The sequence below is a fragment of the Anomalospiza imberbis genome, chromosome 24 (assembly GCF_031753505.1).
Source record: "Anomalospiza imberbis isolate Cuckoo-Finch-1a 21T00152 chromosome 24, ASM3175350v1, whole genome shotgun sequence".
Classification (NCBI taxonomy): domain Eukaryota; kingdom Metazoa; phylum Chordata; class Aves; order Passeriformes; family Viduidae; genus Anomalospiza; species Anomalospiza imberbis.
The window spans coordinates 5,015,503-5,039,981 of record NC_089704.1 but is presented as its reverse complement, the minus strand read 5'-3'; the positions used below and the strand labels follow the sequence as shown (position 1 = coordinate 5,039,981).

Here is a 24,479-nt window from a genome sequence, read left to right as displayed (position 1 = left end):
TTTACCCTGGGAGCTTTTGTCCCCTCCCCAGCTCGCAGCCAGCCCCACCCTTGTCCTCCCAGCAGCCCCTGATGCTTTTTGGGGTTTTTTAACCTCCTGCCTCTCCCAGCAGGACCCCAAGCCCAATTCAGAGCAGATTTCTTGTGATTTTGGGGCTTTTAAAACCTGCTTCCTCTCTCAGCAGGACCCCAATCCCAGAGATCCCAGTTCAGAGATCTCCTTGAGCTCTTTGGGACTTTTTAACCTCCTGTCTCTCTCAGCAGAACCCCAAGCCCACTCCAGAGATTTCCTTTTGCGTTTTGGGGCTTTTTTAACCTCCTGCCTCTCTCAGCAGGACCCTGGTCCCAGAGATCCCAGTTCAGAGATCTCCTTGAGCTCTTTGGGACTTTTTAACCTCCTGTCTCTCTCAGCAGAACCCCAAGCCCACTCCAGAGATTTCCTTTTGCATTTTGGGGCTTTTTTAACCTCCTGTCTCTCTCAGCAGAACCTCAAGCCCAGTTCAGAGATTTCCTTTTGTTTTTTGGGGCTTTTTTAACCTGCTGCCTCTCTCAGCAGGACCCCAATCCCAGAGATCCCAGTTCAGAGATCTCCTTGAGCTCTTTGGGACTTTTTAACCTTCTGTCTCTCTCAGCAGAACCCCAAGCCCACTCCAGAGATTTCCTTTTGCGTTTTGGGGCTTTTTTAACCTCCTGTCTCTCTCAGCAGAACCCCAAGCCCAGTTCAGAGCAGATTTCTTGTGTTCTTTGGGGCTTTTTAACCTCTTGTCTCTCTCAGCAGAACCCCAAGCCCAGTTCAGAGGAGATCTCCTTGATAGCAGAGCAGCTCTCCATGGAAAAGGAAGTGGTTCGGGTCTGGTTCTGCAACCGGCGCCAGAAGGAAAAGCGGATCAGCTGCCCGATGCCATCCCCCATCAAATCACCCATCTACAACTCCAGACTGGTGAGGGACTTGGGATTCAGCCTCCTGAGTGGAATCTAATCCAGAACATTTATTATTATTCCAGCCATTGAAAACAATCAACGCGATGATAACAATTAATTAAGCGAGAATTCTATTTATTGAAAACAGTGGAAAGAAAAGACAAGTTTCCTAGGAGGAATTGATTAGTTTAATTGTAGGATAATTTAGTCAAATCATGATGCTATCCCAAAGCTTTTCCCTTTGAGATTGATGAAGAAAATCTTTCCCAAATTAATGGGGGATTAAATACACTGATATCAATTTAGCTGCATTTCTGCTGCTTCATTTAGGAGTTGCTTGGTGCCTTTCCCATTTAAAAGTGGCAGGAGCCTCCTCAGTGCTGCAGCTCCCTCAGAAGTGGGAGGCAGAGTCTGAATTTTATCTTGAAATCTCCTGGCTTTTGGAATCCTCCATCGGAAGGCAGGAAAACATCACGGGAAGTTTGGTCCCCCCAAAAAACCATTTGGATTCTCACAGCAGCAGCTTGGGTGAATGATTCCCCTGTGACTGCTGTCCCTGAACAAAGTGCTGCCTTCAGGGATAAATCCTAATTTGGATGGCAGCTCCCAGATTGCCAGTTGTCACCTGGGAATTCAGCTCCCTGAAGGAGATTGGGATTTTTTTGTGCCCAAAGCAGAGAAAGCTGGGAAGTTTCAGGCTGAGAATGCCCATTCTGAGACATCCGAAGGGCAGTGACTCCTACAAGTTTTACCTTGAGACTTCCAGAAAATGTGATCGTTTCAGGCTTTTCCACAGCTGATCCATAAATTTAGATGGATGTGGAGAGTGTCAGGCACATGCAATACTTTCTTCCCATGGATGAGAAATGGATTTCTTTCCATGGCCTTGGGGATAGATATATAGATATAGATATAGATGGAGATCTATCTATATATATATAGATAGAGATATATATGATAATACAATGATAATTTACAATGATACAGATATATAATATTTATATATATAAAATATAATAATGCACACATAAAAATAATATCTGTATATAATATATATAATATTTATATATAATATAATAGTACATACAGATACCATCTATATATAATAATATAGATATAGACTATATAAAAATAAAATATAATATAATAATAATAATAATAATAATAATAATAATAGTAATAATGTAGATATCTATATATTCCCTTGGATATGGGAATGGTGTTTCTGCCCTGGAATATGAGTGGAAATACCCATGAGAGCCCCATCTGTGGGTGATGTGTCCCTGGGAGCCAGCACACTCCGCAGGGGCTGTGGAAGGAGTGGCAGGATGGGATTTCTGCACTCTCAGTGCCAAATGCTCACTGCCTGCCTCTGTTCCTGCCTAGGTCTCTACCTCAGGCTCCTTGGGGCCCCTCTCTGTCAATCCAGTGCACAGCACCATGCCTGGGACTGGTGAGCCTTGGGAAACCTCCCTTCCCTCCTTTCATCCCTGACTCCTCCATTTCTGGGTCACATTTGCAGGATAATCTTCATCAGACCCTTGGCTTTGGCCAGGGAAAGTGCCCCCACGCAGCTGGGATAAGAACAGCCCAGCCGTGCTGTTGGTGGGGTAAAACCATGGAAAACACTGGGCAAAATAACATTTCCAGCATGATCCTAGGCTGGAGTGTTTAGGTTTGGGAGCCGGGCACAACTGGGAGCCAAATAAATGGGTGGGTTAGAGTCAGATCTCCTTGGAGACTGGAGATTCCCAAGTATAGGAACAGGGGGCGTTCCTGGGGTGCCCCCCGCCTTCCGCAGGACAGGGAATCAGAGGAGCCACATAAAGGGTGGATCAGTGTCACAGCTCCTTGGAGAACTGAGATTCCCAGATACAGGAACAGGGGACATTCCTGGGGTCTCCTCCACCTTCCCCAGGGCAGGGACAGGGAATCAGAGGAGCCAGATAAAGGGTGGATCAGTGTCACAGCTCCTTTGAGAACTGAGATTCCCAGATACAGGAACAGGGGACATTCCTGGGGTCTCCTCCACCTTCCCCAGGGCAGGGACAGGGAATCAGAGGAGCCAGATAAAGGGTGGATCAGTGTCACAGCTCCTTTGAGAACTGAGATTCCCAGATACAGGAACAGGGGACATTCCTGGGGTCTCCTCCACCTTCCCCAGGGCAGGGACAGGGAATCAGAGGAGCCAGATAAAGGGTGGATCAGTGTCACAGCTCCTTTGAGAACTGAGATTCCCAGATACAGGAACAGGGGACATTCCTGGGGTCTCCTCCACCTTCCCCAGGGCAGGGACAGGGAATCAGAGGAGCCAGATAAAGGGTGGATCAGTGTCACAGCTCCTTTGAGAACTGAGATTCCCAGATACAGGAACAGGGGACATTCCTGGGGTCTCCTCCACCTTCCCCAGGGCAGGGACAGGGAATCAGAGGAGCCAGATAAAGGGTGGATCAGTGTCACATCTCCCTGCAGACCAGAAATTCCCAGATATAGGAACAGGGGACATTTCTGGGATGCCCCCATCTTCCCCAGGGCAGGGAACCAGAGGAGCCACGGGGTGGGCACAGGGATGGGGTGGGAATGCTTGGGCAGAAGAGGAGTTGCCAGGCTCACTGTGCTCTGTCCCACGCAGTGACATCCTCGTGCTCCCCAGGGAACTCCAGCAGGCCCTCGTCCCCTGGCAGTGCCCTCCATGCCAGCAGCCCCGGCACAGCCCAGAGCAACTCCAAAGCTGCCATGAACTCCTCTGGCTTCAACTCTTCAGGGTAAGGCACAGCCCAAAAAAACCCCAAACCAACGCAGGGCATCGGGGGCTGGGGGAAAACACTGGGATCTCCAGGAAGAACAGCAAAACCCTTAGGGATTCCAGCAGTGTGGAGAGTTCCTGCGTGAAGCTTCATGTGTGACCTCTCAGGGACAGGGTGGGATTGCTGGGGTGTCCTGTGCAGGGACAGAAGTTGGATTTGGAGACCCCGGTGGGTGCCTTCCAGCTCAGGATATTCTGGGATTCTCGGGAGTGGCAGGATGTGATTTCTGCCCTCTCACTCGCTGCCTGCTGAGCAACCTGCAGGACGTGCTGGCCCAAAGTCAGGTTAAGCGGGAAATCAGGATGATTTTTACTCCGAAGTGAAACTTCTTGTTGTTCCATGCTGCCAACAGCTCCTGGTACCGATGGAACCAACCCACCTACCTCCACTGAGACCTCGTGCAGCGAGGGCGAGAGCAGCTCTGCCTCCAGGCCGTGCACCACCGACCACGCTCGGGGCATTCCAGTGCCTTCCACCGCCGGCTGCGCCAGGAACCCCCGGCAGCGGGGCTGTGCAGGGACTCAAACTGCAGCCCAGCCCTTCCCCCAGCCCCACAGTGACATTTTCCCTCTTCCCCCAGCCCCACAGTGACACTGTCCCCTTCCCCAAGCCCCCACAGTGCCACTGTCCCTCCAGGGCGAGCCCCGGCTTCGCTGTCCTCGCATGGCTCCTCCGCTTGCAGCTCCGCATCCTCCCGGGCAGGGCTCCCGTGTCAGGACTCTCCCCTCTCTCTCTCTCTCTCTCTCTCTCTCTTTCTGTGCCCATCCCATCCCAGAGCTCCCCAAAAGGAAGGAGGGTCCCTCCTGCTGTTCCTGTCACGCACAGCCCCCAGACTGAGCCGAGGTTTGAGTTCATTTCACCGCAGCCCCGTGGCTGGGTGGGAGCCTTGGTTTTCCCCAGGCTCCCCATCCACTTGCTTTGCGCCTCCTGCTCCCTTTCTAAAGGTGCTTTTTGTTTTATTTTTCCTTCCTTTTTTTTTTTTTTATTAAAGTATTTTAGAGCCTTCTTATTTTTTCCTTTAAAAAAAAAAAACAAACAACCAAAAAAAAATTGTCTTTTGCAAAACTTGTGTCCAGGTCTTGTTATTGCAGGAAACCTTGGGGGAAATGGTGATTTGTGTTGATTTAGTGGGATGAGGATAAGCCTTGTCCTTCTCTTTTTTATTTCTTTTCCTCTTTTTTTGGATTTTATCTGGTACCAAATAATAATAAGCTATTATTGGGATGCCTTGTGGTCTTAGAGCTGTAAGGAACTAATTTTCTGTTCTCGGTTTTTGTGTTCACGAAGTACTGCTTGAGGTTGGTGTGTGCTAGTGCTTGGGAATTCCATGAGATTCCAAATGAAAAGTCAATTTTCACAGCCTGTCACCAGGAAAATTATGGTTACAATTCCACTCTTATTTTTCCTGTATTTTTAATTAATTTTGGCTGATATGGATATTTAAAGATTAGCAGATAAGGACAAATTTAAGCACCAATCTGAACCTTTGGGCCACTCTTATTTTACTTCCTGCATGACCTTGGAGAAAGGAGTTGATCCCTGATAGGCAATGGTGATGAAAATCCAATTTCCTTCTCCCTGTGCTCAATTTGTGCCAAAGAGCAGAATTTAGGGGATGATGAACATCACAGCTGATTCTCCTGCCACCCATCACCGTGGACATTTATTAACCCAAACCTCAGCACAGCTGTCGTTTCCAGCTTGTTTCAGCTGTGGAAAATCTCAAATTATTTCATAGATTAACAGCAATTCTATCAACAGGGAGCACTGATTGTCTTCATAACCTCGGCCTGCATGTTTTACCCAGGAATTCCTGAATTAACTCCTGGGAGCTGAGCTGTAATTTGTATTTTGCCTTCAGAGTCAAGTGACTTGGTCCGGACTTGCAGAGGTTTGTGAGCCCCTTGGTCAAAAGGGATCAAAAATAAAGTTAAATCAGCTATTTCCAATAGTTTATTTACAATTTACTGTACATCCATATGCTCTTTGAGCCTTGAGAAGATACATTAAAATCCAAATTTGGCTTCTATTCCAAACCATTGAATTTAGTTCTCAGGAATTCCTCCAAGTAATTTGCTCCCACCTGCATGAATTTTGGAATAATGTTTCTGAAAACCGGGAGGGAAACCACCAATGTATTAAAAGCTGAATAACCTGCACGTGAATATTTCTGCTGAGATCAAGGCCAAGCTGTGCCAGGCCTTGTGCAAAGACATCCTGAGGGTTCATCTCCTCCACAAAGTTTATAAACACAACGACAAATCCCCGGGATTTATTGATAAACCGGCCCTGAGTGGGAAAACAAACACCAGCAGTTTGTTTGCTCCACAAAAAGCTCCAGCTGGAAGGGAAAGAGCTTCATTCCCCTGCCACCCAGGAACGCTTCCAGCCTGGCAGGAGAGCATCTGAGGGATTTAAAATAAACACAGCAGGAAATTGCAGCTTTCCAGGAGCAAGAGTCACCTCCCACAGCCACGGAGGAACAATGCAGGGAGCAGTTGCTCCCTGTGAGAACTCGGTGACCTCCCGAGCAGCTGAGCTGTCCCCAGAGCAGCTCCTGTGCCTGAGCCATCCCTGTGCTCCCTGTGCCTGCCCCTCTCCAAGGAGAGCTGCTGCGGCAATTCCAGCTCCAACCAGCAGCTGGGCTACCTCATAAATTGATATTTAGCAGTGCCCAAGTTCAAGTAAGGCTGGGGAGGGCTGGAAAATTATCAAATTGTTGTTGGTATTTATTTTTTTTTATTGTTCGTTCGTTTCTTTCCTCCTCTGATTTCCACCCGTGAGCAAGCTGGGGGAATATTCCTTGTCCTTCCCAGGTTTCCCTGTGGCTTGAAGGGAGATTTTGAGCATTTCCCCGTGCCCAAATGATGCCACCAAGTTCCCTCATCATTTCTGATGTTCACAGCCTCGGGATTTCCAGCTCTGGTCGACTTGGCATGGATCCTAACAGTCCAATAAAACATTTTAGCTTAAATTCAGGCTCAGCTTTACAGATGCCAGCAGGGATTAATATTCAAACTGCAGTAGGACCCCCTTTCTCTGTGCTGGGGGTCCTGCTTCAAAATGCCAGAAAAGGAGACAAAAATCAGCAAATTTTAGCTCAAATATAAGAGCAACCTATAATCTAGGAGCCAGTGAAAAGGATATTTGAATGTATAACTCATAGGAGCATCCTGTGGAGTGCAGCAGATCTCACCGGGATGGGCACTTGTGCGCTCAGTGGTTTCACTCCCAGTATAGAGCTCTGGCAGAAGGGAAAATTTGGGTTGTTTGGGGGACACAGTATCAGATTTTGAAGTAAACTGAGTCAGGAATGACACAGTGCTGACACTGAGCTGGCTGGCAGGGCTTGGAAGAAGCTCAGCCCTGTCCTGGTTACTCACTCCTAGCCATGAACTTGGCCCCAGCTCAGCTCCTGGCTCACTCATCCTGTTCTGCACGTTCTGTGTCACATCTCCCTGAGCACCGAGTGTCCGGCACCACTCCCAGCCCGGCCCGAAGCCTCTGACTCCTGCCTCAGCCTCCCCTCCCTGCAATCCGCACAGAGGTGCTCCCTGCACCCCCAGCTGCGAGAGACATTGGAAGAAGGCTCCAGGACACTCGGCAAAAAAATAGAAAAAAAAAAGAAGAAAAGAAGATAAAGAACACCAGCACCTCCCTTCTTGCCTGATCCAGCTTTATTCTCCATCACCAGAGAGGAAAACGCCCAGCCAAAATAAAGTCTAAGCGCCCTCCGGGACGGCTCCAGCCGGGCGAGCCGAGGCTGGGCGGAGGTACCGAACGCCTGTTCCCGCTTCCCCCGCCCCGCTCCCCCTTCCCTGCCCGCCCTGCCCCGGCGCTGGCCCTGCCCCGGGGCTCGCAGCTCCGCTCCGCGCATCCCTGTCCGCCTCCGGGGCAGGGAAAGCGGGGCTGAGCCAGCGGGAGTGCGGCGGAGCATCCTCGGGGGATGCAGCGGGGGCCGGGCCGGGCAGGGCAGGGCTGGGCAGGGAAGGGAAGGGCAGGGACGATAAAAGGCTCCGGGAGCGCCGGCACCGCCTCCCCGCCCGGGCAGCCCCAGCCGGGCGCAGGTCCCGGGCGCGCAGAGCCGGAGCGGGGTGAGGATTTGGGGGTCTCGGGCTGTGGGGTACCCCCAGCCCCGTGCCGGGATGGGGTCTGATCCCCTCTGGTGCCCGAGGGCAGAGGCGCTTTGGCAGCGCGAGGGTTGGGGTTGTGGTTTTCCCGTTCGGGAAATTTGGAAACGGTGCTAAGGGGGCTCGGGAGAGCGCGGTGCGCACGGCAGGGGACAAGGTTTGTTCTGCTCCTTTCGGTTGTTTGTGGGGTTTTCCCCCACCCTGTCCGGGATTTCCATGGATGTGCTGGCGTGGATGCAGAGGATGGTCGGGATGAGCACGGCTTTCTGAGGGGCTGCTGCCCTCCTCACGCTGTCCGTCTGTGTGTCCAGCAGGATGGTTGCCATCGTCCTGGAGGTGACCTGCAGCTTTGTCACCTGGCTGTGTCTCTACAGCTGCTTCTGCCACTGGAACAGGCAGCGTTCCTACAAGTGGAGCTGTCGCCTGGTCACCCTCCTGCACGGGCTCATTGTCACCTGCCTCTCTGGCTATGTCATGTTCCTGGATGGCCCCTGGCCTCTGACCCACGCAGGTATGTTTGGAATCTCACCCTCACCTGTGGCTCTGTAGGGGTTGATTTCCTTTCTTCTTACAGCTGTGTGTTTGGGGCCAAATTTTGTTTAATTCTGCTGCTTCTTTTTCCACCACTTCTCACTGTTCATCCTTATGTTATTTTAATTTTTTTTTGGCTTGTCCATGTACAAATTGGAAGTTTCCAGGTTGGCAGCTTGAGTTTATTGCAGCATCAGGTGTAGCAAGGCGTGGAGAACAAAGTGCTTTCACATCTTGAAGGGTGTAATAACTCCTGAAATTCAGCTGCAGGGTTTTGCTGGCTGGTTTCTGTTGTTAAATCTCAGATAGTGCTGCTGCTGATGGAGGCCTGGCTTTTCTAAAAGGCTGGAAGGAGAAGGGAGGCAGCAGTGGCACAGGCTGGGAAGGGTCTGCTGGACAGGTTGGGGTGTGAAAGGGAAGCAGAACCAAATATCCCTAATTCCTGGCACTTGGATAAGGCTGGAAATTTATGAGGAGAGAAGCACAATCGACCTGTACTGATCCGTAAAGTAGAAAAACATCTTAAATATGATTTATGAACGTCTTCCATTCCAGGTTCACCAAACACCCCTCTCCAGATCCACGTGCTGTCCCTGACCTTGGGCTACTTCATCTTTGACCTGGGCTGGTGCCTGTACTTCCAGACAGAGGGGGACCTGATGCTGCTCCACCACACCCTGAGCATCTGTGGCATGATCCTGGTGCTGGGGCTGGGCAAATCCGCCACGGAAGTGAACGCCGTGGTGTTTGTCAGTGAAATCACCAACCCCCTGCTCCAGACCCGCTGGTTCCTGCGGGAAATGGGCGCCTACCACACTTCCCTGGGAAAACTGGTGGATTTCCTCTTCGTGCTCCTCTTCCTGGTGCTGCGGATTGGGGCAGGAGCGTGGATCATGTATGGGATGGTGACGTCCCCTGAACCCAACTGGCTCCTCAAGGCTGGGGGCCTGGCCATGTACGTGGTGTCCTTGGGGTTCATGGTTGAGATCTGTCGCTTTGTAAGGAGGAAAATGTGGAAAAAAAACCCTTCCCTGGACACACAATCTCTTCAGGAGTAGGAGTGCACCTGTGGAAACTTCTTGGCTGCTCGTTACTGGGTTGTAGAGGACTATCCCCTGGGTTTGGGGCCTGGCTGCTGGAGCTTGTTCCTGTGAAAAGAACTCTTAAAATGACAGGGAATTGACTTTCTGCTGCCTCTGGAGGAGATGGATCGGCGCTAGGAACATGGAAAAGCTGAGAGAAGAGGGATTTGAGTGGAAACTGAGGAGCCTGGCACTGATTCCCTGAGTTCTCCAGCAATGGTACAGTCCCAAGGAGGGTGGCAATGCCAGAGATGATCAGTCTGCAACCAATAATTGCACAATCTGCATGTTCTGTCCTCATTTCCAATGCAGAGTTATATGGCAGCATAGAGAAAATCAAACACGAAAAATCCCATTTTCCTGCCAGTGGGACTGGGTAAGGGGCGTGACCTGGCAAAGATTTCCTGAGCCTCACCCTCCTTAATAATCCTGGATTATTTTGGACCATGTGCATGGCTAAATACTCGAGTGAAAGACTCTGAACAAGACTGAAGTGCTTGCAGGGGTGTAGTGGAGTTGTCCTTTGAGAGTGTGAAGTGATGGTACTCAAGGTGAGGCAATGTTTTACCTCGTTTTTAATGACACATTTCCTTTAGTCCTATTTTAACACTTCCATTCGGGCAGGTGCTGATCTCAGAGCAGAGTGATTTCTCTGGGGCTGACTCAGGCCCTCACAAAAGCAAGAGTCAGGAATTAGACTTGTGCCAATAAACTCCACGAGCAGGTGTTGGCCTAGGCTGGGATTGCTTAAAAAGAATAATCAGGCTTTTTTGTGGGAGAGGGAGGATAGTGAAGAGCCTCCCCTGGATGCTCTTTCTGTTCTGGGGTTGGCTCATTTGAGCTGAATTCATGGCTAATGAATCAAAAATGTGACTATTTCCAGGGGCGACAGGAATGTTTACGCAGATCTCGGTGTGGCATCTGCTCCACACCAGCAGGCCTCAGAGCATGGAACAGTTCTCTCGTTTTCTTTACCTCTCAGAATCGTGTTCTGACCTTTTCCCTGGGGTTTTAATGTGAATTTCCCTCTGTTCAAGGCCACAGTTCAGATTTAGTCTCCTCCAAAAGCCTCACTGAGAGCTGAGAAGCAAATGCAGAGGTGAGGGAGGGGAGCAGTGGGGATGCAGCTCCTCCCCTGCCTTTATCTCCCTGAATTTGGCTCTGTTCAGGGCAGATATCAGTCTTTGGCCAGGGCTTCTCAAGGTGTCTGGAGAGATTAAAAAATAACCTGAAATAACCTCACTTTGGACACATCCACTGAAGGCATTGCAGCTGTGAACCTGGGCAAGTTCCTGGGCCAATATTTTTGGGAAAGCGGGAGCCAGAGTGGCACTCCTGAGGTGTGGGCACCTGCCAGGCTCCCTGTGTTCTTCCAAAAACTCCTCTGAGTGACGGGACTTCTAATAAAGTCATGTTCTCTTGTAAAAAAGAACCGATTGCTGTGATGTTCTTTTGCTCTGGGTCTTGAGGAGGCAGCTGGAGTGAGGGCTGAGGCCAAGGGGCTTGAGGGAAGGCTGAGGATGCCAAAGTCACTGGTCCTTTCCCTTTGTGCAGCTCAGGAAGCAGAGAGGTGGTGAGGAAATGAGCCCAGGCTGAGCCAGGAGCTCTGGAGGTCGGGCTGGAGCTGTGAAGGGCAGGTGAGGCTCAGCTGAAGCTCAGGTTTGTGAGCTTTGCCAATGAATCCGTGCTGCAGAGGGATGAAGAGCCCCCAGACGGAGGGGTTTGCTCTTGCTGGGCACAAGAATAACTTCAGTTCTGGCCGTGGCCTCCTCCATCCCAGGGTGCTTTTATTTTTTCTCTGCCTCTCTGGTTTCACTGGGGCAATGCCCAGTTCTAAAGAGTTGCAGGGTAACTTGTCCGTGTTTTTTTTTGGAGAAGCAATCCAAAGCATGAGAATATCATGGGGGTTGTAAGATGTCCTCAGTCACCACTGAGTGGCTGGTTCTGGTTGTTTCTGCTCCTGCTGGGCCAGGGCTGCTGTCTGGGGTTGAGGAGAGCCTGGATTGGCTTCCAATGGGAAAAACCTCTTCCTTCAGCTGAGGGACAGGATTGGGAAAGTCTCCCAGTGCACCCAGACTGCTTGTGTGCCACCAGAGTTACCTGGGGAGGTTTGGTGTAAAATAAGTGCCCTCAGGTTCTCATCTGCCAAATCTCACCCAAGGATAATTTTAGTGCTGAACCCTCTAATGCGATGCTAGAAAATCACCCAGCTCCACTAGCCCACTGTATTTCTTATTTCAAAGAATGTGATTTTTCATGGAGGTGCCTGCTTTTTATCTGTCAAATATCCCTGAGGGCGTTTACAGCCACAAAAGCTGAGTTTTAGTAACGGCCTGTTGAACTCCCAGGTCTCCAGCTCTTGTTTATTCCCAGTTCAGTTGTGGACAAGGAGTTTCCCAGTGTGGGTAAGATAATAAATACGTTTTGTGATGCTTTTCATTGCTGTGAGCTCTGGTTAGAACAGGTCCAGGAGAGCAAGAGGGAAGGCTGTGCAGCTGGGGGAGGCTGGGGTGTACTAAATAAGGCAGCAGTGTGCAAACAACTGTTAGCAGAGGTTCCTGCCCTGAGCTGTTTTGCTGAACTCTGTTCATCTGCAGGCCAAACGAGCCAGAGCAATGAAGCCCATTGAAATGGCTGACTCTGCACAAAGCAAACAGGAAAACTGGTGTATAAAGCTGCACCTCACTTCTGGTACAATCCACAGGGAGATGATTTCACTTGCTGCCTTGCTTGCACCTCACTGTGCAAAGTTTGTGCTAGAAACAAAAAAACAACCCACAAGTTCTGTGTGTCCCACCTCCTGCATTAAATGCTCGGTGCCTTCTTAGGACTCGGAGTGCTCTTCTGTGAACATCTCTGTTTTTCTTCCTGGCTGCTCACAGAATCCCAGAGTGGTTTGGGTTGGAAGGGACCTTAAAGATCATCTCATCTTATCCCAAAAATCCCCTGCTTCTATCCCAGGTTGCTCCAAGCCCTGTCCAACCTGGCCTTGGACACTTCCAGGGCAGGCACAGCTTCTCTGGGAATTCCATCCCAGCTCCTCATCACCCTCACAGCCAAGAATTTTTTTTTCGTAATATTTCACTTAACCATGCTCCTAGTGTGACACCAGCCCTATAATCTCCTGTCTGTCCATGCTTTTCTTTGTCCTACGCTAAATATTAAAGCAGATCCATCTCAGGTGTTACTGAGGCTACTGGAGGGAAGCAAGATGAGACCTCAGATTTGTCACAGAGGCAAATGCACTATTAATGCTCACGAGGATGTGCTGAAATAGCAGGAGGATGAGCATTTTGTAGCAGTAGGAACCTGTACCTGGCCTGAACTGGAAAAGTAAGTTCTGTATCTTGCTGAACGCCCAGCTGAAAGCAGTAATTATGAGTAAGAGGCATGTCAAGCCACTCCCGCCGTCTGCATTTCAAAAGGTAAAACTTGACGGGATGAAGGAAAAAACCAACCCCACGTTTTTTGGGTGTGAGAGGTTGTTTTGACTGTAACTTATGAAAGGTGGAGGAGCTTTTGTAGCTGCTTTAGTTGTCCTGCTTACACCCTGAATTTGGGATGTGCAAGGCAGGAGAGAGAATGGGCAGTGCTGAATGCCTGCAGCGAGAAGAAGTTGCTGGGCTTTGTAACTGCTGCATAAGCAGGGGATGGAGGGGCTGTCCAGGGCAGGGTGTGAGCTCTCCCAGCAGCTGCACTGCTCCGTTCTGGGTGACAAAAACCCCTCGGGGAATGTCACCTTCGACATGATGCTGCTCTGAGTGCTCCTCTGTGAACATCTCTGTTTTTCTTCCTGGCTGCTCATAGAATCCCAGAATGGTTTGGGTTGGAAGGGACCTTAAAGATCATCTCATCTTATTCCAAAAACCCCCTGCTTCCCCTGGATTCCAAAAATCCCAGGCTGTGGAGACATATTTTTTCATGAGTGGGTGTGGAAAAGACCTCGGTATTTTTGCAACTCGTTCCTCTTCTTTCCACCAGCCTTCTCCAGCTGGTCGATCCCTTTTGTCGCATCAGGATTCTCCCTTCCTTATCTGCTCTGAGTCTGGACCTCGAGCAGCAGGGATGTGAATGGAGATGCCTGCCCCGCCACAGCTCTGGAGCTCTGCAGAAGTTGCGCTCACATCAGTGAGGAGGGCAGACGCTGGGTGTGCTTTGTCCTGTATCTCTGCGGCACACACGGGGTGATTGCAGCGGGCGGGGTGGTTGTGGGACTGATTTCTGTGTCCCCGGGCTACCGCGGTGCTCCGTGTGCCCTGTGGGGACAGGACCTGCTGTGGCAGCCGGGCTGGACGGGTGAAGGGTTTGGAGGGGCCGTAGGAGGAGAGGGCACTTGGCTGGTTTCACCTGGAGGAGACAATTTGGGGTCTGCAGCTTCCTGACAGGGGCAGCACTGATCTCTGTGAGCAGGGACAGCCTGGAGCTGTGCCAGCGGAGATTCAGGTTGGGTATCGGGAAAAGAGGATGCTGGGCCCTGCCCAGGCTCCCCAGGGCATGGGCACGGCCCCAAGAGCTCCAGGAGCTTTGGGACACCGCTCCGAGGCACAGGGTGGGTTGTCGGGCTGTAGGAACAGGAGCTGGGCTCACGATCCTGGTGGATCCCTTCCAGCTCAGGGCATCCCTTGACGCAACAGGGATGCGCAGCCTTCCCAGGGATGTGCAGCCTTCCCAGGGATGTGTGCCTTCCCAGGGATGTGCATCCTTCCCAGGGATGTGCAGCCTTCCCAGGGATGTGTGCCTTCCCAGGGATGTGCAGCCTTCCCAGGGATGCGCATCCTTCCCAGGGATGTGCAGCCTTCCCAGGGATGTGCATGCTTTCCCAGGGATGTGCATGCTTTCCGGGGATGTGCAGCCTTCCCAGGGATGTGCATGCTTTCCGGAGATGTGCAGCCTTCCCAGGGATGCGCATCCTTCCCAGGGATGTGCGCCTTCCCAGGGATGTGCATGCTTCCCAGGGATGTGCAGCCTTCCCAGGGATGCGCATCCTTCCCAGGGATGTGCGCCTTCCCAGGGATGTGTGCCTTCCCAGGGATGTGCATGCTTTCCTAGGGATGTGCATGCTTTCCTAGGGATGTGCAGCCTTCCCAGGGATGTGCATGCTTTCCGGGGATGTGCAGCCTTCCCAGGGATGTGCATGCTTTCCGGGGATGTGCATCCTTCCCAGGGATGTGCATCCTTCCCAGGGATGTGCAGCCTTCCCAGGGATGTGCATGCTTTCCGGGGATGTGCAGCCTTCCCAGGGATGCGCATCCTTCCCAGGGATGTGCGCCTTCCCAGGGATGCGCATCCTTCCCAGGGATGTGCGCCTTCCCAGGGATGCGCTGCGGGGCCGCGGGTCGCCTTTCCTGCCACCCTGCCGCCCCTATTCCCTCCTCCCGTTTTTCCTCCTCCTCCTCCTCCTCATCCCCATCCCTGCCGTCCCTCCTCCCGGCCGCCAGGTGCCCCTCGGCCGCCGCCGCTCGCTCCGTGATCCGGGGCGGCTCCGGCAGCGCGGCCCGGCAGGTGGGTGCTGGGGAAGGGTCCTGTCCCTGTCCCTGTCCCTGTCCCTGTCCCCGTCCCCAGGGAGCGGCAGGGCGATGGGGACGCGGCCGCTGCATCCCGCGGGATGCGGGAGGACGGCCCGGGTGTGCGCAGGCGATGCCCGGGGCTGCGGTTCGTGCTGTTGGTATGTCCCGTGAGCTCCTCCATCTTCCCGCTTGGACTAAAAAAAATGTGGATAACGGGATAACGGCGCTTTGCTGGAGGTGCCCATATGGGTTTTAGTCGTTTTCGGGGTGTTCTGCACCGGGTTTTTAGGCACGTGTGTTTATTGTAGAGGCTGCTTTCATTCAGGGCCTCATTGCTGCTGATACAAATTATAAAATCTATTATGTATAATAGATACATAATAATATATGCAATAATACAAAATAATAGATAAATATATAATTTTATATCACTACATGTAATTTGTTCATTTATTGTTTATATGTGTATTATATAGAATTATTTGTTATTTATTTTATATATTTATTTGTTATTTATTGTTCTGTAATTATTGCTGCTTTTTAAATTATACTGGCCTTTCTAGTGTCGATCCCTTTTGTCACATCAGAATTCTCCCTTCCTTACCTGCTCTGAGTCTGGACTTGGAGCACCAGAGATGTGAATGGAAATTCCTGCTCAGAGCAGTTAATCCCATCCCCGTTTCATCTCTCCATGTTCCCAAGGCCCATTAAGACATAATGGTTTTGTTTACCCAGCCTCCAGTCATGCCTGGGAATGCTCCAACAGGCCAAACAGGAGGGTTGGGCTTTGCAGCTGTGACTCCTCATCCCGTGAAGTCCCCCTGGTGCTCCCCAGGCCTGGGAGTGAGGCCAGAGCTGGGCAGCAGGTACCAGTGCTGCTTTGGCTGTTGCACAACTGGAAACTCCTGTATCCCAAAGCCTGACTCAGCTTCTGCACTTCCCTGAATGCTCGGGAGGAGTGAGACACACATTTCACGGGAAGGCATTTTATGAACGAGGTGTAGAATAGAGTAATGTGTATTTGGAGGGTTTTAGCAACATCCACAAGTGTTTATGTGCTGTAATTTTGTTCTGGCAATTTGTCTTTTGCTTGTTTGAGAGGTTATTGCACTGTGTGTGTGAGGGAAGATGTGTAAAAGAAATACTGCTGAAAAAGAAATCTTTTTGGACATAGATTCTTGTTCTTTTGCATCCAAAAGATTCGGAGGTTTTGGTGCCAGTAAGGACAAAGTGAAGCCTGCAGTGAGGAGAATAAAGTGGCTTTCACACAGAGAAAATGTGCCAGGAGCAAGCAGCCCCATCAGGAAGCAGCTCTGCACACTCAGGGTTACGAAGCAAAGCCGTGCTGGATTGTGCTGACACTGGCACAGGCTCGACCTCCTGCTCACTTTGTCCTTCTGATCCCTTGTGTCCTGCTCTTCCCAGGACAGGATGCTGTTCCCGCTGCCCCTGCGTGCAGCCTGCAGCCTGCTGGCCTGGTTCTGCCTCTACAAGTGGTTCTGCCACCGCTACCGGCACCGGAACCTCGAGTGGAGCTGCAGGCTGGTCACACTGACCCACGGCATCCTGGCCACCTGTCTGTCTGCTTACATCGGCTTCATCGACGGCCCCTGGCCCCTGAGCCACCCAGGTGAGTGAGGAAACCCACGATCCCACTCCCCCAGGGCTTCTCCTAACACCTCAATCCCCAGCCCGCTTGAGGGATGATGCCTGCAGTGATATCTCAGCCGCTTTGTGGTGGAAAGCCCCAGAGGAATGGGGAGCCTGGTACTGCATTTTAGCCTGGTACTGCATTTTAGCCTGGTACTGCATTTTAGCCTGGTACTGTATTTTAGCCTGGTACTGTATTTTGCTGGTGTAATGCCCCTCCCCAGCTGCAGTTTGGCAGAGCGTGTGACCTTGTGTGTGGCCATTACGTGTGTGCAGCTGCCGGACTAACAACTGCGGCATTGTGACTCGCGGGACTTCCGTGGCCGGGCTGTCACCAGTGCGAGCCAGAGGTGAACACCCCTGCCCTGTCTCACATCCTGTTGCCTCCATGCTTTAAAGCTCTGTTTTTACCCTTCAGGGTCACCCAACACAACCCTTCAGGTGCACGGGCTGTGCCTTAGCTTGGGCTACTTCATCTTCGACCTGTGTTGGTGCGTGTACTTCCAGACTGAGGGTGCCCTGATGCTGGCCCACCACCTGGTGAGCATCGTGGGCATCGCCGCCTCCTTGGCCCTGGGCGAGTCGGCCGCGGACGTCAACGCCGTCATCTTCGGCAGCGAGATCACCAACCCGCTGCTGCAGGCCCGCTGGTTCCTCAAGGAGCTGGGCCGCTACCACACCTTCACGGGCGACGTGGTGGATTTCCTCTTCGTGGTGCTCTTCACCGGCGTGCGCATCGGCATGGGGGCCTGGCTGATGTACTGCGAGCTGGCCTCGCCCAGGCCTCGCTGGTACATCAAGCTGGGAGGGGTCGTCATGTACGTGGTGTCCTGGGTGTTCATGGTCAGCATCTGCCGCTTCGCCCGCAGGAAGAGCATGAGGAAGTACCAGGCTTGGAGGAGCCGCAGGAGCCACGAGCTGGGCTTGAAAACCAACGGGCATCTCAAAAGCCACTGAGTGGATGGCGAGCAAAGAGTTCCTCGAGTTCGCGGGCTGGCAAGGAGGGGGATGGTGCCTGAAATGCCACTGTCGGGAGAGGAGCCAACACACGTTAGCAGTTCTGGAGACAAATTTATCCCTGGCCTAACTCCACTGAAATCCATGGAGCTATGCCATGGATTCCCTGGGTCTGCAGTGCTCGGCCTGGCAGAGGCTGGCGCAGCACAACCTGAACGAGGAGGGAAAGAAGGGCTAATTTCATAGACTAAACATGACTAGTCCAGCAGTGCAGGTGTAAATAGTGATGTCTGTAGCCAACTCCTTCAGGATCTTGGAAGAGAGGAGGAGATCTCCGTGTCCAGTGTTCTGTGCAGTCTAGGCAGCTAGAGTGACTCTTCAGGCTGGTAGGAACAAGTGTTCTAGTGTGGCATCCAAGCTGGGATTCCTGGCTCTTCCACCACCTCGTTGTGTGACCTTGGGCAAGTCACACAACTCGAACTCTGTGCCTAATTCCCCCTCTGTGACTTGGGGGAGATGGAGCTGCTCCATCTGTTACGCGCTTTCAGATTTTTACTTGAGAGGTGCTATATAAATGCAAAGTGATGGTTGTTACCTGCACTTGGTTCATCATCCCTGTGTTTCCCTTGGGAGAAACGACTTTGGTGGTCGAGCTAGAGCGAGACTCTAGAAAAATCAGTATTTTAGGTAGGTTGTTGTTTCCTACCCTTTCTAACTCCTTTTAGTAACTTATTCAGTAATATATTGATAACTTATTTTCTGTAGTTACCAGAAGCTCTAATCAGCACTGGCGCCATACAGGACTAGGTGCTCTGTGAATACACCCAAAGACACAGACCCAGAAGGGAAATTTTTTCCTGATTTTTCCCTCTTCTTCCCTGACTGTTAAAACTCCCCTACAAACACTGCTTTTAGCTCCTTGGGTAACCAGTACAGTCCACTTTGAGAAGCCCCATCAGGATTTGCCAGCCAGGGGTTTTCTTGCTGATGAGCCAAGCCCTGATTTTGTCTCCAGAAAACCAAAATTCCCTCTGCTGTGCCCCAAATCCAAATTGGGATTTCTGGTTGCTCAGAATCTGCCCTGTGGAAGCCAGACTGACCTTGGCTCTCCTTCATCTGAACTGATGCCTTGACCCCTGGGCTTTGATTTCCCTCTGATTGGCTCTGAGTCACTTTATAAAAGTGACTAGAGGGTCAGAGAGATTTATTTTACTGCTTAGTAATTAAAGAACTGAGAGGCCCAGAATCTGGTCTTCTTAAAGCAAAAATAAACCTGGCTGGGAGAAAAATAAGCATTACTTATCTGGTCCCATTTGTAGGGAAAAGCCATGCCCAGTTGGGAGCTTCTGGAGTTTATTTCATTGCTTGTCCTTAAGCTGTTCCTTTGTTGTTGCTGCAATTCTGAGCATTTCCTTTGAGCCTCCAGTGCAGCTCATGTGCCCCCTTTTGCTTGAGCCTTGCCTGCTGCAGCCAAAGACCTGAAGAAGCCCCAAAAAACCCCTTCAGATGAGCAGAGCCAACTGATGAGCTGGTCCTGGAGAGGAAACTTGACCCGTCCAGCACTATCAAGCCTTGAAAGGAGAACAGAAGGGCTGGTTGGGGTTTGCTCGTTCTTTTTCCCAGCTCTGCTGCTCTGTTGAGCACATCCAGAAGCCTTTTTGCCTCAACTTAACCCACTTTGGGAAGTGGGTCCAGGCTTACCTACCTCATAGGGTGTTTCCATTTAGCACCAAGCCACCTTTGATGGATTCTCGGTGGTTTGTGTCAGGCTGTGCTGTAAAAAAGTTGCTTTGAGTGAAGCACTTCCTGCTATGAGCCATCAGCAGTGCTTCATCACCTGAGCTGGGCACTTCCCAGTGTCCCAAAAGCAAGAGCGAGGTGTTTTGCAGAGGTGCTGAAGGGCAGGAGTCACAGGGAGTGAGCTGGACATGCACATAAAGGTCTGCTGTGCTGCTGCATCCTCGCAGGGAGCCCCAAGCTGAGAAAAGGGGTCTGCTGGGTTTTGCCTGGTCAGGGCTGCAGGAATCTGGAGCCAAAAGGATCTCAGGCACTGGCCTGAGCAGGGAATCAGGGCTTTCAGCAGCAGCTCCTGCAGAAATGGTGAAGGCAGGTCCTGGGGGTGAAAACAGGCTGGTCCTTCCCGGCGAGCTGCTGAGCTGCCCACCATGAAGAGTTTCCAGAGCAGCTCTGGTGGTTTGGAAAGCTCAGCAGCCCTGACCTTTGCTGAGGGTTGGGGTGCACTTTTATGGGGTTCCAGCCCTTACCTGCCCAGGTGGATGAGGATGGCAGTGACTGCAGTACCTGTGAATCACCTCTTTGGAGATATTTTGGAATACAATGGTTTGAGTGGTCCCATTTTCTGAACAGGGGGGAAGATTGGTTGGAAGAAGGAGAGCACTGCTCATCTCTGAGGCTTTAGAAAGTAAACAAGAAAACAAAAGGGCAATTAGAAATGGCTTTATGAGGCAGAGCAAGGCCTCGTAGCCCATTTAGTGGGCTCCAGCATAGAATCACAGACGCAAAAGTACAAATTCCAAGCTGTGGAGCACAGGGTGGGACCTGTCCTCAGGCTAGTCCATAGTGGCTAGAGCAAACTGTGAGAGGAAACTGCAGAACTAGTGTGAAATAATAACTTGTGTCTGAATTACTGTGTAATAGCAACTAATGTTCCACCAGTGAATGGTGTAGATGCTTTGTATTAAGTTTTATAAAAATAAAGATTATTTAATTATTGGGTTTCTCTGTTTGGGTGCTGCTCTTAAGTCACAGGTTTCACTTGATGGTTCTGGAGGGCTTTTCCAACCTCAAAGATTCAGTGGTTCAGTAGGATGGAGCAAAAATGTTCCCTTTGTATTCCATGCCCTGGATGCCACGGGAGAAGGTTCTCCTGTGTTTCCACACCGTGAGCTCTTCTTAATCATAAATCAATATTCATGCCTATCATAAATCAATATTATTGCCTAGGAAAAGCCTGTGGTGGTGTGTTGGTAAACAGCCACTCTGCTTGCTGATGGCCACAGCCAGAGATCCAGCACGCCAAAAGTCTTGGCTTCTATAAATAGTTAAGCCAATTTAGTTGTTTGCATGTAGCCCTTAAGTCCGGCTTAAAACCCTCCAGCACAGGGGAGCAGCTGCTGAGCAGCACTGAGCCCTCTGGAGATGTTTTCTGTTTACAGAGCTGAGCCTGGGGGCGGAGGGGTCTCGGAGCCTGCAAGAATTTGTGCTGGGACTTTGTTGAACCTCTGAGGTAGTTCCAGAAGCAGAGAAGAAAGTACAGCACAGTTCTGGAGCTTTGCTTTAGAGCTGCAAGTGTCTCACAGGTCTTGTGTCTTCAGAAGTGACAAAATCTGGCATTGTCAGTGGTCAGATGTGCTTTGTCTGTGGAAAGTGAAATCTGCCCCTCTACACCCAATTAATTTCATTTTTTTATCATCCTATTATTTCTTTACAGGCAACCCTGCTGCCTGCCTTTTGCTTCTCCTGCTGGCCCCGCAGTCGAGCTTTGTAAAATTAACCTCCTCTTTCCATCCTCTGCCCTCTCTTTGTAGCTGAACTCTTTATTTGTACTTGAAAACATTGCCATTTTTTGATATTCACAGCTTTATTCCCTTGCAGCAGGAGTCCAGGCACTGATGTAAAAGCAGCATTTTAAGTCTTTGAAATCTGCTATTACATTAATTCCATGGGCTTTGCCATGTCCAAAGAAATCAATGACCTGTTTGCCTCAAGTTCCAGGGGAAGTTTGGCAGCTGGTAAATCAACAATGTAAAAGATCCTTAGAAAATTACATTACTAAAAGAAGGAATATAACAGACCAAGGTACATGGAAAAGCTTCTGTAAAGTAATAAAGGTTTTCAGGTAGATAATTTTGTATGGGGAGAAGGACGTTTCAGCTTCTGCAGCTTCTGAAATGTTACAAAACACAGATTTTCAGCGGTGCTTCTGTTTGCTGTTTGAACTGTGTCTTGTGTCAGAAGATTGAGATCTCACCAGTGCCACAATCCTCAAACGTGAAATTATAGTCTCCATTTCTTTAGATTTTACCTCTTTCTTTTTAATCTCCCGTCCAGCCAGAGGATGGAGAAAGAGAAGGAAACTCAGGGCATGGTGTCCAGCAGATTCATCTGTCCTTGCTGCTTTCATTATGCTGATTTGGAACGAAAGCTCAGGGCTATAAAAATGCTGACTGCCCCGTGGATTATCCAGGTTTAGGAATTGTAATAAGCTGTCACTGTAGAAGCTCTGCTAGATTAGGATCTGTGTCTCAAAATCAGCAAAGCCTTGTGTCCCAACACCAACCCTGGGGCATTTCCAAGAGCGCAGGACAAGCTGTAGGGAGCAAACCTGGTGCCCATTTTAAGGTGGGAGATGAAAAAAGGCTTGGAAGTTGCACAGAAATGTGGAGCACAGCACCAATTCATTTGTGTTTTCTGGGGTTAGGTCCTCTGCTCCTTAGGCATATTCGGGAAATGAACTTGGGAATCGTTTCCCCTGTGCTTTTCCCCTCCAAGGTGCAAAGGTTTGGCAGCTGGCTTCCAAAAGCAGCAGAAAAACAGGAGCTGGCTGAGCTGCACTGAGTGTAAGTAACAGTTCAAAATACCCGAGCATTCTCTCACTGGCTTGAAATTGATTACTTGTAAGGAGCAAGAGAGTCTTTATTTTTGTGGTGGAGCTCAGCAAAACTGATCTGATTATCCCACCTGAAACACAAATTGAAATTTTTCTGAAATAAATATGCTTCCAGGCACTGTTTATCCACACTTAAAACCTTAAAGCATCACTTTCTGCTGATTTTTATCTCTGTTTATGCTGAGCTGACAGCGGTGCAAACTCCCCCGGAGCATTCCAGAGCTCCACGACCCCAAAGCGCTTGGAAATGCTTTTTTTTTTGCAAATTCCTCACCTTTTACCTGCCCGGGAGCTCAGGTTAGAGGAGCCATTCGAGGCTTTCCCAGCAGATGGCAACAGCTCCTCGGTGCGAGCCTGGGAAAGGGGATTTGGCCAAAGGATCCTCGCTCAACACTTCCTCTATAAATTTGCTTTTACAGGAGCCCCTCTAAAGCACCTCCAAGGATCTGACTGCTGTTTTAAGGCAAAATAAGAAGTTTTACTCCATAAGAATCAATCTCCTCCACTTCAGGGTCCTGCTTAGCTCTGCTCTACACTAAAAAACAGACTGAGGAGGTTAATTAGAGATTAATTAGAGGTTTTGTGTTGGAAGAGACCTCAACGATCATCTTGCTCCAAGCCTCCTGCCATGGGATGGTTCTGTGTGTAAATTCAGATGAAGTGACAATTTCAGAGCGCCAAAAAAAAAAAAAAATGGGCACACTGTAATTGCTTATTGATCTCCCCACCCCCATATTTCAGGCTGTAAAACAGAAATATCATTAATAGACATCTATCTTAATCTAAGGATCTAACCAGCTCCCACCAAAAAAAAAAAAAAAAAAAAAAAATCAGCATTTGCAGAAAAGAGAAGCAGTTACAGTTTCAGAATCTATGTCTTAGGATTTCCTCCAGCTAATTGTTCTCGTTATGTTGTCATGCACAATAAAATATAATTAAAGTAATAAAAAAGCATTGAGGCCTAATATGCAAATGCTGGGCCTGCCAGGAATCAGATCTCCCAGGAGCCTTCCCCTCTCCAGGCACAGTACTCGATGTTCCCAAACTTAAAAGCAGGGAGGGATTTATTGCAGAGAAGATGCAATAAAGAGATATATAATAAATAAATATAGATATATGGAGGCATTCAGTCACTTCATCAGCACTGATGACTGTATTGCACACAGCTGCAGAAGGAGAGGCAGACGTGGCTGCTTTTCTTGCACTCCCACACATTATTTATTTATTTTTTTTCCCCCAAGCCTCTGTTTTCCCCAAAAGGAAACCAAAAAAGGAAGTATAAATGTCCTGCGTATATATGTGAAGTATCATGTAGAAAATGATTTCATCCCACGCTTCCCCTCTTTGCTCTGAACTCCATCAAAACAACAAATTCTTCGGGCGCTCAGACAGTCTGCTGGCTTCCTGATCCACGCTCCGAGCAGGACACAGCTCCGTGTTCCCGAGGTATGGTCCTGTGTGCGCAGCCAGGGATCTGCTCCCCACTTTCCAGAGCCTGTTTTCCAGCCTCTTTCCAAGTCCAGTGTCCCGGCTTTGAAGTATATCCTGGCAAGATTAATTAAAGGGAAGAAGCGTGGTGTCCTAGATGATTGGGATTAGCTAATAAGGTTATTTTAGTCTGCTGGCATTTGCTGGAGAAGGCTGATGTTCCATAAGTTCCTTTGTGCAGAGGGGGCAGGAATTACTGGCAGTGGAGATATCCTGATTTTCATTCCACATCTGTGCTGCTCACCAGCTTTAATTTCTGGAGGAGTAGCATGGAAGTGTCCTGAAGTCCTCAGGTATAGACGTTATTTCCAGGTGTTTGAGAACAAGTGGCTTGTAGTGCCAGGACAAAGGGGAATGGCTTCACACTGACAGAGAGTAGGTTTAGGTGGGATATTAGGGAGAAATAATTCCTCGTGAGGGTGGTGAGGTTGCCCAGAGAAGCTGTGGTGGATCCCTGGAAGTGCCCAAGGCCAGTTTGGAGCAAGTGGGAATAGTGGAAGATGTTCCTGCCCATGGCAGGGGGTTGGAACAAAATCATCTTTGAGGTCCCTTCCAGCCCAAACCATTCTGGGATTCTGTGCAGACTCGAGACAGGCATTTCTCTCAGACTGTGTTGTACACGAACGGCAGGGAGTCACAGCAAGGACGCGTTTGTGTTCAGGCTGCGGCTCCGGAGAGGGAAATCCACACCTGCTGGAATTTAAATGCCCGAACACCCCGTGTGGCTCATCTTTTGGCACTGGAGGTTTTGAAGGGGAGCAGGAACAGCCCCTTGGA

The 24,479-nt window shown here is 50.1% G+C and overlaps 3 protein-coding genes across 7 annotated transcripts in view; all 3 read left to right on the top strand.

Moving 5' to 3' along the window:
- POU2F3 (POU class 2 homeobox 3) overlaps window positions 1-4,351 on the top strand; it is a 39,090-nt gene extending 34,739 nt beyond the window's left edge. The window contains exons 11-14 of the mRNA XM_068172212.1: window positions 778-939; window positions 2,307-2,373; window positions 3,553-3,685; window positions 4,080-4,351. Coding sequence (XP_068028313.1) covers window positions 778-939; window positions 2,307-2,373; window positions 3,553-3,685; window positions 4,080-4,119 — 402 coding nt within the window. The 3' untranslated portion in view covers window positions 4,120-4,351. The remainder of the gene's footprint in view (window positions 1-777; window positions 940-2,306; window positions 2,374-3,552; window positions 3,686-4,079) is intronic.
- A 3,039-nt stretch (window positions 4,352-7,390) lies between these two features.
- LOC137462029 (TLC domain-containing protein 5-like) lies at window positions 7,391-10,902 on the top strand. Of its 4 annotated transcripts, none has more exons than XM_068171978.1 (3): window positions 7,391-7,500; window positions 8,172-8,368; window positions 8,944-10,902. In XM_068171978.1, the coding sequence occupies exons 2-3, from the start codon at window positions 8,173-8,175 to the stop codon at window positions 9,444-9,446; spliced, it is 699 nt and encodes a 232-aa protein (XP_068028079.1). In that variant the 5' UTR covers window positions 7,391-7,500; window position 8,172; the 3' UTR covers window positions 9,447-10,902. The 4 variants fall into 4 exon arrangements, with proteins under 4 accessions (XP_068028079.1, XP_068028080.1, XP_068028077.1 ...); XM_068171979.1 differs by having other exon boundaries at window positions 7,483-7,500; window positions 8,169-8,368; XM_068171976.1 differs by lacking the exon at window positions 7,391-7,500 and adding an exon at window positions 7,702-7,821.
- A 3,954-nt stretch (window positions 10,903-14,856) lies between these two features.
- On the top strand, window positions 14,857-18,766 carry LOC137462112 (TLC domain-containing protein 5-like). 2 transcript variants are annotated; one of them, XM_068172164.1, is made up of 3 exons: window positions 14,857-14,972; window positions 16,403-16,607; window positions 17,046-18,766. In XM_068172164.1, the coding sequence occupies exons 2-3, from the start codon at window positions 16,409-16,411 to the stop codon at window positions 17,582-17,584; spliced, it is 738 nt and encodes a 245-aa protein (XP_068028265.1). In that variant the 5' UTR covers window positions 14,857-14,972; window positions 16,403-16,408; the 3' UTR covers window positions 17,585-18,766. The 2 variants fall into 2 exon arrangements, with proteins under 2 accessions (XP_068028265.1, XP_068028266.1); XM_068172165.1 differs by lacking the exon at window positions 14,857-14,972 and adding an exon at window positions 15,082-15,214.
- The last annotated feature ends 5,713 nt before the right edge of the window (window positions 18,767-24,479 follow it).